The sequence below is a fragment of the Bombus vosnesenskii genome, unplaced genomic scaffold (genome assembly GCF_011952255.1).
Source record: "Bombus vosnesenskii isolate JDL3184/JDL3185 unplaced genomic scaffold, Bvos_JDL3184-5_v1.1 scf7180000013302, whole genome shotgun sequence".
Lineage (NCBI taxonomy): Eukaryota > Metazoa > Arthropoda > Insecta > Hymenoptera > Apidae > Bombus > Bombus vosnesenskii.
In genome coordinates, this window is record NW_022882951.1 from 1,100,003 (window position 1) to 1,114,546 (window position 14,544).

Here is a 14,544-nt window from a genome sequence, read left to right on the forward strand (position 1 = left end):
CGATAAGAATCTCTTTCATATTTTACTAGAAATTGACTTTTTTTCTTCGAGGGAAATTGTAACAATCACATTGTCGATAATCAATCAAGCAAAACTATTGTCTCGCGCGTAGATCATTTGAACGATGAGTTTACTGGATACGAGGAACGTTGTAGGAAAGAAATAACGAATAATAATAATAATAATAATTATGGGCTAGCAATATTCGATAACGATGAAAAACCGTACCCCTGTAATCCGAAATAAGTTAAGTTGTCGTTTTATCCTGTTAAAGAAGAAAAAGTAGCGAACGTGCGAGCATTGAGATGAATGAAAGAAATAAGTCTGATTGCCTGTGAGGTGAAAGAAGTAACGCGCGAATATTTTACGACGCGGAAAGAAAGAGTCGGCGAACGTCGTTGTCAACTTTCTTACGGCGAAAACGATGATGCACGCGCACGCGTAAAAAGAACATGTTTTTACACTGTGTAAGATACGAGTTTTAACGATTGTGTAAGAAAAAAAGGTTCTATCCGGGGGAAAAATTGGCGGTGGTGTGAAGAAAAAACCAGAGACATCGAAGATAAAATTGTTCTGAAATAATTATGATACGATTAATGAGAACACTGCACCACGATTACTTGCGACACTCGATGTGTATTTAAAAAATAAGTCCTTCTTTTCACGAGTTGTATCGGCTGAGAATCTAATTTGGTACAGAAAAATCAAACACTATATCGTTTGTTGCTATATGTGTTCGAAAGACGGTTATTATTGTTCTTGTGGCCAAGATACGAGAATCTAATATAAAATTGTTTTAAAATGAAAAAGAAATGTATAAGAAATCCGAACGTTTCGTATGATATTCCCTAAAATGCATCACATACATACAAGATCGTGAAATTTCTAATTTTATCGGTAATCTGCCCTTTACTAACTTATTTGCGTACTTTCGTTTCGAGTTTCAACGTGAAACTCGTTCGATTTCTTCGATATCTCCTGTTAATACCCCTTGCCGGACCCGCCACACCTAATCACACAAATGTACATACTTATATTGCACTAATTTTAGTATTGCCGCTGAGTATTATAACTAGTCACATAAGCCAAAAGTTTGTTACTCTCGCAAAGTTTTCTTTTTTCTCAGTTTTGTAATAAAGGAGGATGAGTAAAGTCCTTAAATTGAACTTACGCGTTATTCACAATCCCACCCTTATGTTTCCTATTTCTGAAATATTTTGTATGTTAAAAAGTACAAAATTTAAGTAGACAGAGTGAAAAGTTAACAGTGGAAAGCAAATAGGGTAAATATCAGTTTTAAGTCGTACAAATTTATTTTGAATATAATTTCAAATAAGTAATTATTTAATAGTTAAACGGATAATTTCAAATAAAAACTATCATTAGTTTTACTTTATTTGTTTAACTTTGGATATATCGTGTCATTACATGTCATACGTTAACGGCTAAATTTAATGAGAAGTAAAGTTACAAGTGGCATTCAGGCAAATAGGATCTTCAAATTTCCCGCCTATGTTCGACAAGCAAACATGGAGGATAACCATTAAAATCGATTAAATATCTTAATGTATTTCATTCAAATAGATTCTTATCGCTATTTCATAACTTCATATAAGTACTCTTCCATTTACTCAACTTTATTGTCTTTAAATGTCGGAAATTTCAAAACAGTCACTTACCATTTGACGAATAACCTTGATCGTAAATAATTTGAAGTCTGTACTTGACGTCATAAACTTGTGTTACACCCAAATTACGTATAAATGCAACGTACTTTTGTCCTCGAAATTATCGATAATTGGTATAAATAGAAAAATATTTTTAATGTATTCGTTACCATAAAATTTTTTCGCGAAATGTTCGTTTTTACTTGATCGTTGACTAGACTTCGTCCGCGATTTGACAAGCATTGATATCTCGTAGAATCGTAGAAATATATCACGTTACTTTTAGAGTTTAATGCAAGATGCAACCACAAATGCATCAAGGGAAGAACACTAGCAAAATTTATGGAACGATTGAAATATTTAACGTAAATTTAAAAGGTATATTGGAAATTGGAATCGACGAAGACACCACCACAAGCTTCGATCGCGAACCGCGTTTGCAACGATAATCGTTCGAAGGCAGTTCAAATTGTTTCCAACGAAGTCAATTGCATATCATTAAAAAAAAAAAATCAACTTAATTATTAAAAAATTTAATATAGTATTGTATTAAATTATTTTTAATAATTATAAAGCTTGAATTACATTACAAAGATTAATAAAGAATCCAGTTAAAATTAGTCAGTGTAAATATTCTATCCGTGATATTATCGACTTGCGCAGATTTATCGACGGTTGATACAAACTGGTCATACACGAGAACTCAAATGAACGACGATAGATAAATATTACCACCGAATTATTTAATCCACCTGTGTTATCACAGGTATTATCCTCATCATAGCCATACATATTGAAATATTACAACGAGTTTAACATTTCAATCGGCTTCCTTCGATAATAAAACTCGTAGAATATCAATATCGATCGAATAATAAAGAAAGATTATAATATCTGTGTCTTCTCGTTTTCCATACCAGAGAATATTATATTTAACGCTATGATTCACACATTTTCAAGGCTAATATCAGGATATTAAGAACCTTTTAGAACAATTCTCTAAAGCAAATGGCAACTAAAATTGTTCTCGCGTCTGAATCGGGCTAAAACAACGCTTTAGTGACCTAAAAGCGAAGGTCGTTTCTCATGCAGTTACGCTCGACGTAATTACCTCTTAGGAAACAACACTACGAGCAAAATATTATTACGAAAGGTAAGATTGACGTCTTTGTACAAGCAGCGGGTCTTAAACTGGTAGGTGAGAGAGTTCATAACATATCTAAGAAACATACGATACAAAGTTACATTGTTATTTCAATATAGATTTAATTAATTTTCTTATACAGACAATGCAATCGAAAATATCGGTAGACGTAGTCGACACATTCATTGAAAAAGAACGAAGGATTCGTTGCAAAATCACGTTGCATCGTTTAAAGATCATAGTACCACGCGTTCTTCATCTTTTTCTCTCCTTTCCAGCTCGTCCGTCTATTTCTTCTTTATTCTACTTCCAATTATCGCGTACCTGGTTAACCGAATGGTAATTCGCTCAAACGATCTCTAAATTAAATAGACTTTATTACACTAGGAGAGAAACGTAGAAAGGCACAGTAAGATTCTAACGTTTTGTCGTAAACTTTGGCATTTTACGTAAAGAGTCAATGAATGTTTCGCGTTTAGATTAGATAAAACCGCATGCTTAGTTTTACATTTCTAATCAGTCGCAATTATAATTTTCGTATAACGAAAGGGCCCAACAATATCTGATCAGATTTAAATGACGCGTACTCGTCAGAAATCAGTTCGTATCTGTCGACCACGGTTTGTGTCACGTGCAACGCTCGTTCTACTAATTTAGTTTTAAAATCGAATTTTTCTAGGTACGTATCGCACCAAACAGATTACTAACAGTCACTTTTTATCATCAATAGATTATGGATATGTGTGGAAATTCATATTTCTGAAGCATATTTTTCACTTACTAAATATTATAACGAATATATTCTATTCTGAATACTAACGTAGTTTTGTATATATTACGTCCATTTTATGCATCTTTGCACTTTTATGCATCTTTTAAATGCATAGAAATCTGCAATCCAGTCGTAAGTAAACAGTTTTAAATAATTTCTCAACAATATTTCCTAAGATTTATACATGTTCGATCAATTTTCAATAATTATTTTTAAACGAAACAAAGAACTACGGCTATCACTGTAGTATCAACTTTCTACAATTACAAAAAGGTAATGGCGCAGTATACGACAAGAATATTATTCGTTCTCTTATCGGTGATAATTAACGAGACATCGTTTGCCAGAATTTGCAATTCATCCGGGGAAAATTGTAAGTATATTTCTTTTATAACTTCGAAACTGTTCTTTAAAGCTTAACCGTTCCGATCACTTAGGGCAATCCCGGATTGGTTTACTCGTTTCGCCGATAATTTCGAGATCAAAGATTCGAGAGATAGAGATTTACTGGAATAACGTTAATATCGAGCCCGGAGACAAAATCTCGCTATTCGAGGAAAGCTCTTCGGGAGATCAACGTGAAATTTACACCGTTGTTCCGAATAGTCTCAGTGGTGTCGAGAAAACCGGAGTACTAGCTGAATTCATACCTAGTTCGAACCTTTCTTTCGTGAAAAGGTGTACAAGTTAGTGGTCATAGAATTTTTTAATCAATCTAATCTCGCAAACGGATCGCCATTTAATCAGAAATTTCTATCATTCGTCTGTAATTGATTTCTCATATTTTTCTATAATTATAAATTAACCTGAATTATTTTGTACTTGGAAAAAGGTCTCGCTCTAATTCTGGCGGTATTTTTTTTTTTCAGGGTACAGTGTAAGATGGTGGACAGATAAAGAAATAAAAGATACAAAGTGTCTGGGAACTCAGCCGACATGGATGAAAGAAAGGAAAGATATTCTGGGCCCTTTAAAAATGAAACAGATATTTCTGCCTGGAACTCACGATTCCGCGTCGTACAATGAGAACGACGACAGAGCAAGCATCGTTTCAGACTTTGCTGTGACTCAGGTATAAATGTAATACGGCAGATAGAGAATTGAAATTTGCAATATCTTCGACGTGATTGTCAGCAGAATAAAGTAACAAATTCGTAGGATTTAGATATCCTCGGGCAATTAATACACGGTGTACGGTACTTAGACATCAGAGTGGGACGTTATCACGAGACCAACGAGATTTGGTGGACCAATCATGGACCATTTTATCGATCAGTCTCGTTAAAAACTGTCATAGACCAAGTGAAAAAGTTCCTCGACAATACCGAAGAAATCGTGATAATAGATATCCGTGAATTTCCTGTTGGTAATGCGTTTAATTTTAATCTATTTTTATAAACGATAATCTTATTTAGTCTAGTTGCATTTAACTGTCCATGAATTTCCCATTTATAGTACTTTAAATCATCGATCCATCGTGACGAAGAATAATTTTATTTTTCATTCTAATCGCCTGTTTCTGGTAAATTCACAGGTTTCAATAACATATCAGATCACCACGCATTGGCCACGTATCTGGAAGATGAATTTCGGGATTATTATTTGCCCAATAATTATGGATGGGGTACCACGTTGAACGAGATCTGGTCTTCTGGAAAACGATTGATAATCGGTTATGAAAACATGAGAATCGTGAACAGTCACTCTAGCATGTGGCCTTATGTGTTGCACCAGTGGGGAAACGTTCAAAGCACCGAGCAATTGTTCCGATATTTGGATAAAATTGAGACCAGTGATAGGTAAACTACTTAGAAAATAAAACTAAAATGCGATGGATCTATTTTACATATTACAAACGATATTGACAGAAAATAAACTTGGTAACAATTTGGTTGCAGGAATAGCGCAACAAGACCTCGATCGGCTATGGCAGAGATGACCGCGGATCTTACGTATATTCTTTTCAATGGATTGACAAGTCTACGAGATATGGCGCACAAAGTTAATTTAAATGTAACTAATTGGTATAGCACCGTTTGGCAATACTCGGCCAATATCGTAGCAGTGGATTTTTTAAGAAGCACAGATATTGTCGAAATTGCCATTGAGTCTAATGAAAATCGTCATTTACATTGTAGGTATTAGCCATTCTTTGTATAAGTCTAATTCATCGTTAATCCTAGCTCGTACAATACGTTACTGTTTGGAACGTACTATGCAGGATCATAGAAAATTTTTCTTTAATACGTTCGCTATCATAGCGGATTGGAGTACAAAATGTCCATCACCGATCGTATTTTATTTCCCGCGTTTTTCTACAATATTTAATGATATTTTTCTTATAAATAATAACTTTGAGATTTATTTTTGTTTTAATCGGGCACGTCGGTTATACGAATTTCATTTATCTGGCAACTTGTAATTAAATGTAAATTAATTTTAAGCGTCGCACGTGTACGTGCTGGTAGCGAACATATTAAATTCATTCCAATTAAGCAATACTCATCCAGGATATAAACATATTTGTAAATGTTATCCGAGTAATAAAATATACTTTCGAATAAGGTTTTCAGATAGAATATTTTCTAATAGAAATCGTATTTTCCGAGTTATATAATGTTAAAAATGGTGATGTGTGCAGGCGTGTGCGTGTGTGTGTTTAACAGCATCGCTTTAGAAACTTTCTGCACAAGCATTTGTGCACCGTTTTCTGCATGACAATGAGACTTCCGCCGGAAGAACGAATAATACTTTGAACGTAATAAAATCTGTGTCGCATTGCATGTTACGAAATAGGATCTGCCAAACAAGACAGTCTGAAATATGTTTCAAACGGCGCCGGTTGATCAAAGAAAAGATGTTCCTTTCGTCAGTTTTTATTGTTCTTCTTTATTCTATCTGTACATTAAGCGTTACCGATCAGACACAGCACGTTTTCAGCGAAACGTATTCGATTAATTTGATTAATTGTCCGAACGATAAAAAGTGTACATTTGTCGAGCATTGTCCCGCTATTCTGAATTTAATGAATCACAATCTACTGCCGATTCATAGGTAAATCGGTGTAATGCTGCTTTATAAGAAATTGGAATATAAACGAAATCGATAAGAGACATGATTTAAGCTTTTATTTTAAAAATTAACGTAGATTTCGACAAGCGATTTGTGGTTACGAGAACATAAAACCAAAAGTGTGCTGCGACGTGGATAGCAATATGGTGAACTCATTTTTTACCCAAAAGGATGGTACATCTTTTACGAGATCGAATCTAATTCCAGAATGTGGCAGGAGCTTCGTTCATGGTGATGTTAACTCTATGGGAATGTACCCTTTTGTTGCAAGAATTGGATTTAAAAGTAAGCCAGAAATGAGATATTTATTTATACAAACGGTACATTTATTAATTAATAATAGGTAATTGATGTTTCACAATTTTGTCATAGGTAACACAGGGCAAATAAAGTATCCTTGTAACGGTGTAATTTTGAATCAGCGCACGATATTAACTACTGCCAGTTGCGCACTTGCAAAGTCTAGTATTTATCAATTGTGAGTACTCTCATCTTTTAAGGTAAAACTTCGAACAGATTTTTCGATGTTTTAATAGGGATTCTGTGCTTGTTGGTGAGTTTAATACTGATACTGATCCTGATTGCAATACACAGAAAATTAATATATCGTACGTGATAAAACATCCCAACTATCGATCTGATACTTTTGCGAATAATATAGCGATGTTACGTTTAAAAGAATCAATACAATATACTGGTAATTATTAAAAGATTCTTCGATTTTTTATATGAAAAATATATCGATCAATGTAAGTAAGATTTTTACCTTTGTTTCAATACTAAATAATTAGTAACGGCACAACCTGTGTGTCTTTTACCAAGAGATGGATATGTAAATGTAGGAATGAATCCTATTCTTGTCGGATGGGGTAAGCTGGCAAGCCAGAAAGGTAAAAAGATTACGTACAACTCAATGAAACAGAGTGTATTTGTAAGGAAGTTAAAAATATTGAAATTTTATCGAAGTGAACACTTGTAAGCAACAATTGCTGAAAATGAGGATTGTATCGACTGAAGAATGCATGAATTATTACAACCAAGGATCAACAGTCGAATTGTGCACGATAGGGGATGAAGAGCCATGTTCAGGATACAATGGAAGTCCCCTTTTATTTAAATACGGCGATACGTATTTCTTGGTAAAACTTTATATATTTAACGTTTCACGAAATTTTACATTTGATTATTTACAATGAAATACATTTATAAAACTACAGTTATATATATATATATATATATATATATATATATATATATATATATCATTTTTAGTTAGGCATTTTATCGTACGGTTCCGACTGCAGCATGACCAACAACTTCCCCTCAGTCTTTGTGAATATACAGAAATACACAAGATGGATTCTAGAAAATTGTTGATTGTACATTAAGAGGTTAGTAGCTTATTTAATATTGTATATTTTAATAAAACATGTATTACCACTTTCTTACATATGATTTCTTTGGACAAAATTCTGTTATTTGTGCTTGAAAATGTTTAAATATTTTCCACGGGTCATCTCCTTCGCCTCTTCCAATCCCAATTGATACGCCATATCGTGTAACTTTTTCACTTCAGATATTAAACCACCCATTGATAAATTTCCGAGTTCTAAAATAAAAATCATCATATTTTCAGCATAATAAAAGATATTCTGTATGAAATTGTGTTTCTGGATGTAAACTTACGATGTAATTGATTTATATCATCAGGTGTGAGACCAGCAGCCCAAGATGACGGTTCTGTTTGAGGTGAATTTTGCGCTACGAATTCATTTACACCTGGAACTTCATTAATTGTTAATATATATATGATATATCGTAATTCTTGTCCAGAGTAGGCTATAAAATTGTATAGAATATACTTACTTTGCTCAGGCCATAGGTCAGGCGATGCTCTATCTAGTTTCTCTAAACTCATAAGACTTTCTTCTACACAAATTAGATCTATAAATGAAAAATATGTGAATATCTAAGAAATTTATTGTTACTTTATTTAAGGGTATGTTAAATATATATACCTGATTGGTCCGTTGGATCTTCTGTAGTCATTATGTTCATTGGATCCGTGTTACCTAACCTTCGTTCAAATTTAATATCCGAAATGAAAGTGAAAAAGCAAATATTTACAAAGACGTAGAAATGTACTTAATACAAAAAATATGAAAATTAGACAGTTTTCGTTACAATTATTATGAAATAAATACAACATGTACAATATATTATACAATATTTACACGTTATGTAGCTTGAAGAATTGGACCCTGTTTTGCCGCTTTTAATAGTGGCTCCACCGATTGCGTTTCTTGTTGCGTTTTCCTTAATTTGTTGCGTTCTTGACGTTCAATATCACGTTCTACACCTAGTCGAAGCTGTCTTCTGTAAAAGTTATGGAAATACACATTATAAAATATTATTTCAAAGGCTAACGTGCCGCGAAATACAACTTTATCGTGTAACATGGATCGAACGCTCTAATCAAATTAATTTACATTTATGGTACATGGATTAAATATATTTAAGTTGTACTTTTAATTCAGAAAAAAAAAATAATTAGTTGAAACTCTTTATAACATAAAGATTGAACAGAATGATCGACGTTATTAACTTTAAATAGTTCGGTAACTTTTTATTTGAACTATGGCTTGAAATATTGACTTAAAAAAGACATTTGAAGAAACATATTTTTGCTCTATCTATCGTCACAACACATGTAAAAAGGAAATAAAAATATTTGTATTTTGTATTGTATAGTATATTTGTTGTTAATGTTTAACGATGAGTCCATGTTACACGATGGTAATTTTGTATATAGAATACGTTGCTTACGCATAACCTAACAATATAAGAATACTTTGAATTACCTCTCAGCTTCTTGTTGATAATGTACATAACCTACCATCCATGCTGTCGTTGCACAACATAATGCAAAAGTAGTTTTCGCAGCAAGTGACATAATATCCTTCTCACTATTTTTTTTAATCTACCTGTGCACTTTTACATCTATAAGCGATTATATCGAAAGTATATTTTTGTTCATATGCGAGAATGCGATATATCGAATGTACGTAACGAATTATCTATTTCGATTCTCGAAAGTACGAACGGTAGTTTTGTGAAAAGTGCATAGTGCAAATTCTCTGTGAAAAATTGTGATAGTCAAGAATAACTTCGAAGCCGGATGCTGTAAAATGTAAGTAAGACGTTCTTTCGATATATTTTTTATTATTTTGTTATAATATTTGTTTTATAAGTTGTTATCGTTACATAAATGATGAAATAGGTTTCGTTGTTCTGAAATTGTATAATTTCGCCATTTTAACGTATCGAAATAAATTTCAAACATACGAAAAATTAAAACTTCCCTTTCAATTAATATCAATTGAAAGTAGAACGATTGTTATGTTTTTTTTTTTGTGAAATGTATAAAAAGATAATTTAATTTAAGGATTTATTATCGACAGGAAAGTCGATTGCTAGACAGGTACCTAATCTTGCCGCGAGAGATCACATCCAGTACGTCGTACGTTTCGAAACGATAAAATATTTATATTTATGTATAAAACTTATTGTTACAATAATTAATGATACGAAAGAAAGATGCAACGAAAACGGTTATATTAACAACAAGTGTTATAGATAATTCTTATCGATCGGTGACTTAATAATTATAAATTTCTATTCAAATTCCATCAAATCATCTAATTATACTTCTTCATAGAAAAGTCTTTTTAAACAAGAAAGTTATTTCAGACACTTACAACTATAATATCCATAATAGCATTTCAAAATGTTTCACATATACATAATATACAAAAAATCCTCTATGATATGTATTTAAATACTATTAGAAATCGCTGTATTTCAAATGCTATAAATTATAAGACCCAAAACCATATCTGCTATTTAGTTCAGATACTCGAATTTATCCAAAAAAAGTTATCAATACTATAAATTTCCATCAGAAATGGTTCAAGATCTGTACCAGAGTACATATATTCCATCTTTCTTGGTACATACTCTTGTTACTTGAGAAGGGACGATAATCCTCTCGTGACCACGCAACCATATGAAACGTAATTGGGACCGGAAGGAATCTGATGATGCGGAAGGGTGGAGACGACGACGTAACCGAGATATAGGGTCCGTTCTTATCTACAGAATACAGGCCACGTTTCTCTACCTCTCGGCATTCCACATCTCGTAAGTTATATCACGAGTTCGGAAACACCGTAGGACACTGTATGATGAATCGACCTCGTTGCCCTTTTGTCCGCCCTTCAGATAAATTCCTTATGTCCCTTACACTTTGCTATTTGCATATTCGAAAATTGAATTATGCATCATTCTTGACGACGCAATTCTTTGAGAGTATTGATCATTGGTTATTGCTGCAGCATCGCACTTCTTCCATTCTTTTGGATCTGACGTACTTCTCTATGGTTTTAAAGAATAATTTGTATAAAAATAATTTGCAGTATAGAAATCCTAAATGCTGTTATAGGTGTTTTAGGTTAACGTTGAATTAGGGTTGAAGCTAGTGTTGTTGTACGTTGTTGTTAGTGTGTTTAGATGTTTAGGGCTCTCAGCCCCTTACACATAAAACGCGCAGCTCAAAATATTCGCTTAATTTCGATTCCAACTTTATTATCAACTCCTATGCTCGAATACCAGCAAACTGAAATTTATAACCTTTACAAAAATGCCGAATCACGGAACGAATATCAATTATTGAATATCGTATTACATCACACGTAGAAATGTTATCAATGTTACCTCCCTCTCTCTCTCTCTCTCTTTCTCGTGTCCAAATTTTAAATATCAAAGAAGATTTGAAAAAGAAGAGGTCGCCTAGGTGCAGCTAGCGTTCGTAGACTTCCTAAGAAGTTCTTCACCTTAGGAAGGGACGCGTGAGAGAACGGTTTAGGATATAATTATCGAATTCCGTTGGATGGCTGCTGGACACAGGGGCCCCGTGTATCCTTAGTGTGAACTTTACTGAACTTATATAATGCATGCGTAAGGAGAATGGACCACCCATGTAGAGAGGTCTCTCTCGACGCGGCCTCGAGTACCCTTAGGAGTCGCGCGCGGACCAAGTACTCCATCGGAACGAGTAGTCGCTTGGACAGCATACCGGGTAGAATATGACACCAGGTATGAGAACCAGCTTTTTCTAGCAGTCGAATAATATGCATCGTGCATGCTCGATGGATCCAGTGACGATTCGGTTTCCGAATGCCGGGTTACGAGTCTCTTTTGCTTTGGAATACCTAAACATACAGTTGAATATAATGAGTTTGATGAATGATGATTTTGACCGATCGAGATTCGCAGAAAATTGCACTTTTCTTTAGTCTTCTTATCTGTCTTGATCGAAGGCTCGTTTTACGTAACATTGGAATTTATTGCAATTTAAATTCATTTGCAAGGAAATGGCAATTGAAGTTTTCTTATCAATATATTTGAAGTTTTCGTTCTTTAGATTCCAAGCTATCGAATTAGTCAAGTGCAGTGAATTTGACGATGATTCTGGCCGCTTGGAATTTCTGGTAATTCTGCAATTTCCAAGTAGCAGTGTCCGAAGCTTTTCTTCTTTAGACTTCCTTTCAAAATCGATCAAATTAGTCCGTTGGTTTATATTTCTGGATACTCAGAGATTTACATAGCGAAATGGAAGTTTTAGTTTCAATCGAAAAGGATGAAGATCATTGTGAATTCATCTTACGCTACAAAGAGTTATGAAATTTCAAAAATAACATATAAGCGATGTTAATGTTCGTTATTGGATAAGATTTGCAAAAGTTGAGACCAAAGTCTACAAAGTAGAAATTTTGTTGTAAGAATTCTTGCAATAAATACTGACAAGAATCAACAGGCATTTCAAGCGTCGACCTAAACAAGATAATCGAAGCGGCTAGGAACGAAGCAACTGGAACCTTGGTATTTTTACATTTAAATCGAACGAAAGAATTCTCAGCTAAAAAGAGTTCATTTGGTAGTTGGGCGTTTATTTTATACGCCCGGGACACATAGTATATCAGATAAATCCGTAGAAAGCGCAGCGGAATGACGAGTCGTGATGCTGTTCCTTCGTGAAGAGCAGTAGAGGCCGAAGATTTCAGGTCAGTCCGTCTCGAGAGCATAATGCATCACAGTACGGGAAAGAGTTGTGTAAACGAACTTTCATGAACTTCCGAAAGTAGTCGCTTTTTTTCTCCTCCCTCCTTTCACCCCCTCCTGCTATACTCCTTTTGCTGTTGATGTTTTCGCTAAGCATTTCTGCACTCTTACCACGGTAGGCTCTGTCTGAAACATATTTTCAAAATTCTTCTCGTTCTTTAAGTCCGCCTGTTATCCCTCATTCGCCAATTTTAATTCTTCGATGACTTATGGTCAAGCTTCGTTGAAATTAGCGTCGAATTCTGTAATTCTATCCTTCGTAGTACCACTAGATACAAATTTCTATTAGGTCACCCGAAAAGTTTCTTTCGTTTTATAAGGAAATAATGGATGCACTATATTTTTCGTTTTATATTATTTTATCGAATCACGTACGATCCATTTTGTTCTATCGAAACAAAGATCACAACGTTCGACAGATTAGGTTTCAAAAGACGGGTCTGTAAAAGAAAGACACTTCTCGGACAACCTAATACAATCTTGAAATTTTGTTTTTCGTCAACAAATTACGAGTATCTATCTGTATGAAAATATTTTTCTCTCGCCAATTATATAATTTTGTAATTATTTTCTGCTACTGGCGTCCGGATAGTCTCATCAGTGTTAGAATCTTGGTAGTGACAATAATGAAGAACAACGATGCTGTTGAAAGTCACGTCGTTATTACGCGGCATGCAGATTCGAGAGTGTGTCGATAATAAAAATAGGACTGGAAATTCTTCAAATTTTGTTTTTCGTCGACAGATTAGAAGGATCTATCTGTATGAAAATATTTTTCTCTCGCCAATTATATAATTTTGTAATTATTTTCTGCTACTGGCGTCCGGATAGTCTCATCGGTGTTGGAATCTTGGTAGTGAGAATAATAAAGAACAACGATGCTGTTGAAAGTCACGTCGTTATTACGCGACATGCAGATTCGAGCGTGTGTCGATAAATAAAAATAGGACTGAAAATTCTTTAAACTGAGGCTGTGTGTGGTCCGCAAGAGGTGTTAATCGAGAGACTCGCTACTGTCTTGCTTCTAACCGGCCCTTCAATTAGTATACATCTTCTACCTTCTCTACACATGGTACAGGAACTCTCGTGGCCCGGCCGAATTCACTAACCTCTCTGTCTCGAATGAAAGAAAATAAAAAGACGAGAAAGAAGAAGCTGCTGTTCTTGGAATTGCGTCGTTCCTTCACAATTTCGATCGATTTTCTCCGTGGAAAGTGGTCAGCGTCGAACACTTTGATAGAAATAATCGAATGTATAGAATAGAATTACATGTTTGTGGTGGAACTTTTATGCTCTTTGGATTTCGCTTCAAATTGCTAAGTATTTTAAAGGCAACGATAATAATTCGGTAGTGTTGCACCGATATAAAACGTAACGTTAGATTTCGTTCGAATTCACCGAGGATCAAAAGTAAATAGAAACAAAGGTAATAATTTGGTAACGTTGAGTGGCCAGTGTGAAACTGGATTTTATTTCAAGTAGAAAAAACTGAGTATTTTAAAGGTAAAAATAATTGTTGGATAGGATAGAATTTTTACGGGGTCGTGAAAAGAGCGTTCGAATCATCGAAATGAATTCCCTTTCTCGATATATTTGACAAATTTTCTGTTCGATATGTGTCAGAGTATTGATTTCATAAATAGCGTCACTGTGCAAGGATTTTTATATTTCTCTGCATTTTTTCTTTTTTTTTTCTTTTTTTTTTCGTA

General features: G+C 34.1%; 3 protein-coding genes and 1 long non-coding RNA gene across 11 annotated transcripts in view; 2 read left to right on the forward strand and 2 right to left on the reverse strand.

Moving 5' to 3' along the window:
* LOC117234181 overlaps positions 1-2,085 on the reverse strand; it is a 77,766-nt gene extending 75,681 nt beyond the window's left edge. The window contains exon 1 of the long non-coding RNA XR_004493484.1: positions 1,680-2,085. This is a non-coding gene — a long non-coding RNA (uncharacterized LOC117234181). The remainder of the gene's footprint in view (positions 1-1,679) is intronic.
* A 1,296-nt stretch (positions 2,086-3,381) lies between these two features.
* On the forward strand, positions 3,382-6,162 carry LOC117234174 (PI-PLC X domain-containing protein 1-like). Of its 4 annotated transcripts, none has more exons than XM_033495149.1 (7): positions 3,382-3,490; positions 3,857-3,956; positions 4,021-4,269; positions 4,453-4,655; positions 4,742-4,949; positions 5,118-5,382; positions 5,482-6,162. In XM_033495149.1, the coding sequence occupies exons 2-7, from the start codon at positions 3,860-3,862 to the stop codon at positions 5,726-5,728; spliced, it is 1,269 nt and encodes a 422-aa protein (XP_033351040.1). In that variant the 5' UTR covers positions 3,382-3,490; positions 3,857-3,859; the 3' UTR covers positions 5,729-6,162. The 4 variants fall into 4 exon arrangements, with proteins under 4 accessions (XP_033351040.1, XP_033351041.1, XP_033351039.1 ...); XM_033495150.1 differs by having other exon boundaries at positions 3,383-3,490; positions 3,811-3,956; positions 5,482-6,147; XM_033495148.1 differs by lacking the exon at positions 3,382-3,490 and adding an exon at positions 3,626-3,715 and having other exon boundaries at positions 3,811-3,956.
* A 166-nt stretch (positions 6,163-6,328) lies between these two features.
* Positions 6,329-8,699, forward strand: LOC117234175 (venom protease-like). Its single transcript, XM_033495151.1, has 7 exons — positions 6,329-6,637; positions 6,732-6,940; positions 7,028-7,133; positions 7,192-7,352; positions 7,447-7,545; positions 7,622-7,794; positions 7,928-8,699. Exons 1-7 carry the CDS (start codon positions 6,366-6,368, stop codon positions 8,030-8,032), a joined length of 1,125 nt encoding a protein of 374 aa, XP_033351042.1. The 5' UTR covers positions 6,329-6,365; the 3' UTR covers positions 8,033-8,699.
* On the reverse strand, positions 7,908-9,031 carry LOC117234179 (protein lin-52 homolog). 5 transcript variants are annotated; one of them, XM_033495159.1, is made up of 6 exons: positions 8,890-9,031; positions 8,674-8,732; positions 8,522-8,599; positions 8,342-8,440; positions 8,105-8,264; positions 7,928-8,017 (listed from the first exon to the last, which is right to left on the reverse strand). In XM_033495159.1, the coding sequence occupies exons 2-5, from the start codon at positions 8,711-8,713 to the stop codon at positions 8,131-8,133; spliced, it is 351 nt and encodes a 116-aa protein (XP_033351050.1). In that variant the 5' UTR covers positions 8,714-8,732; positions 8,890-9,031; the 3' UTR covers positions 7,928-8,017; positions 8,105-8,130. The 5 variants fall into 5 exon arrangements, with proteins under 5 accessions (XP_033351049.1, XP_033351046.1, XP_033351050.1 ...); XM_033495158.1 differs by having other exon boundaries at positions 7,908-8,017; positions 8,094-8,264; positions 8,674-8,894; XM_033495156.1 differs by having other exon boundaries at positions 8,342-8,599; positions 8,674-8,727; positions 8,890-8,972.
* Positions 9,032-14,544: the final 5,513 nt, after the last annotated feature.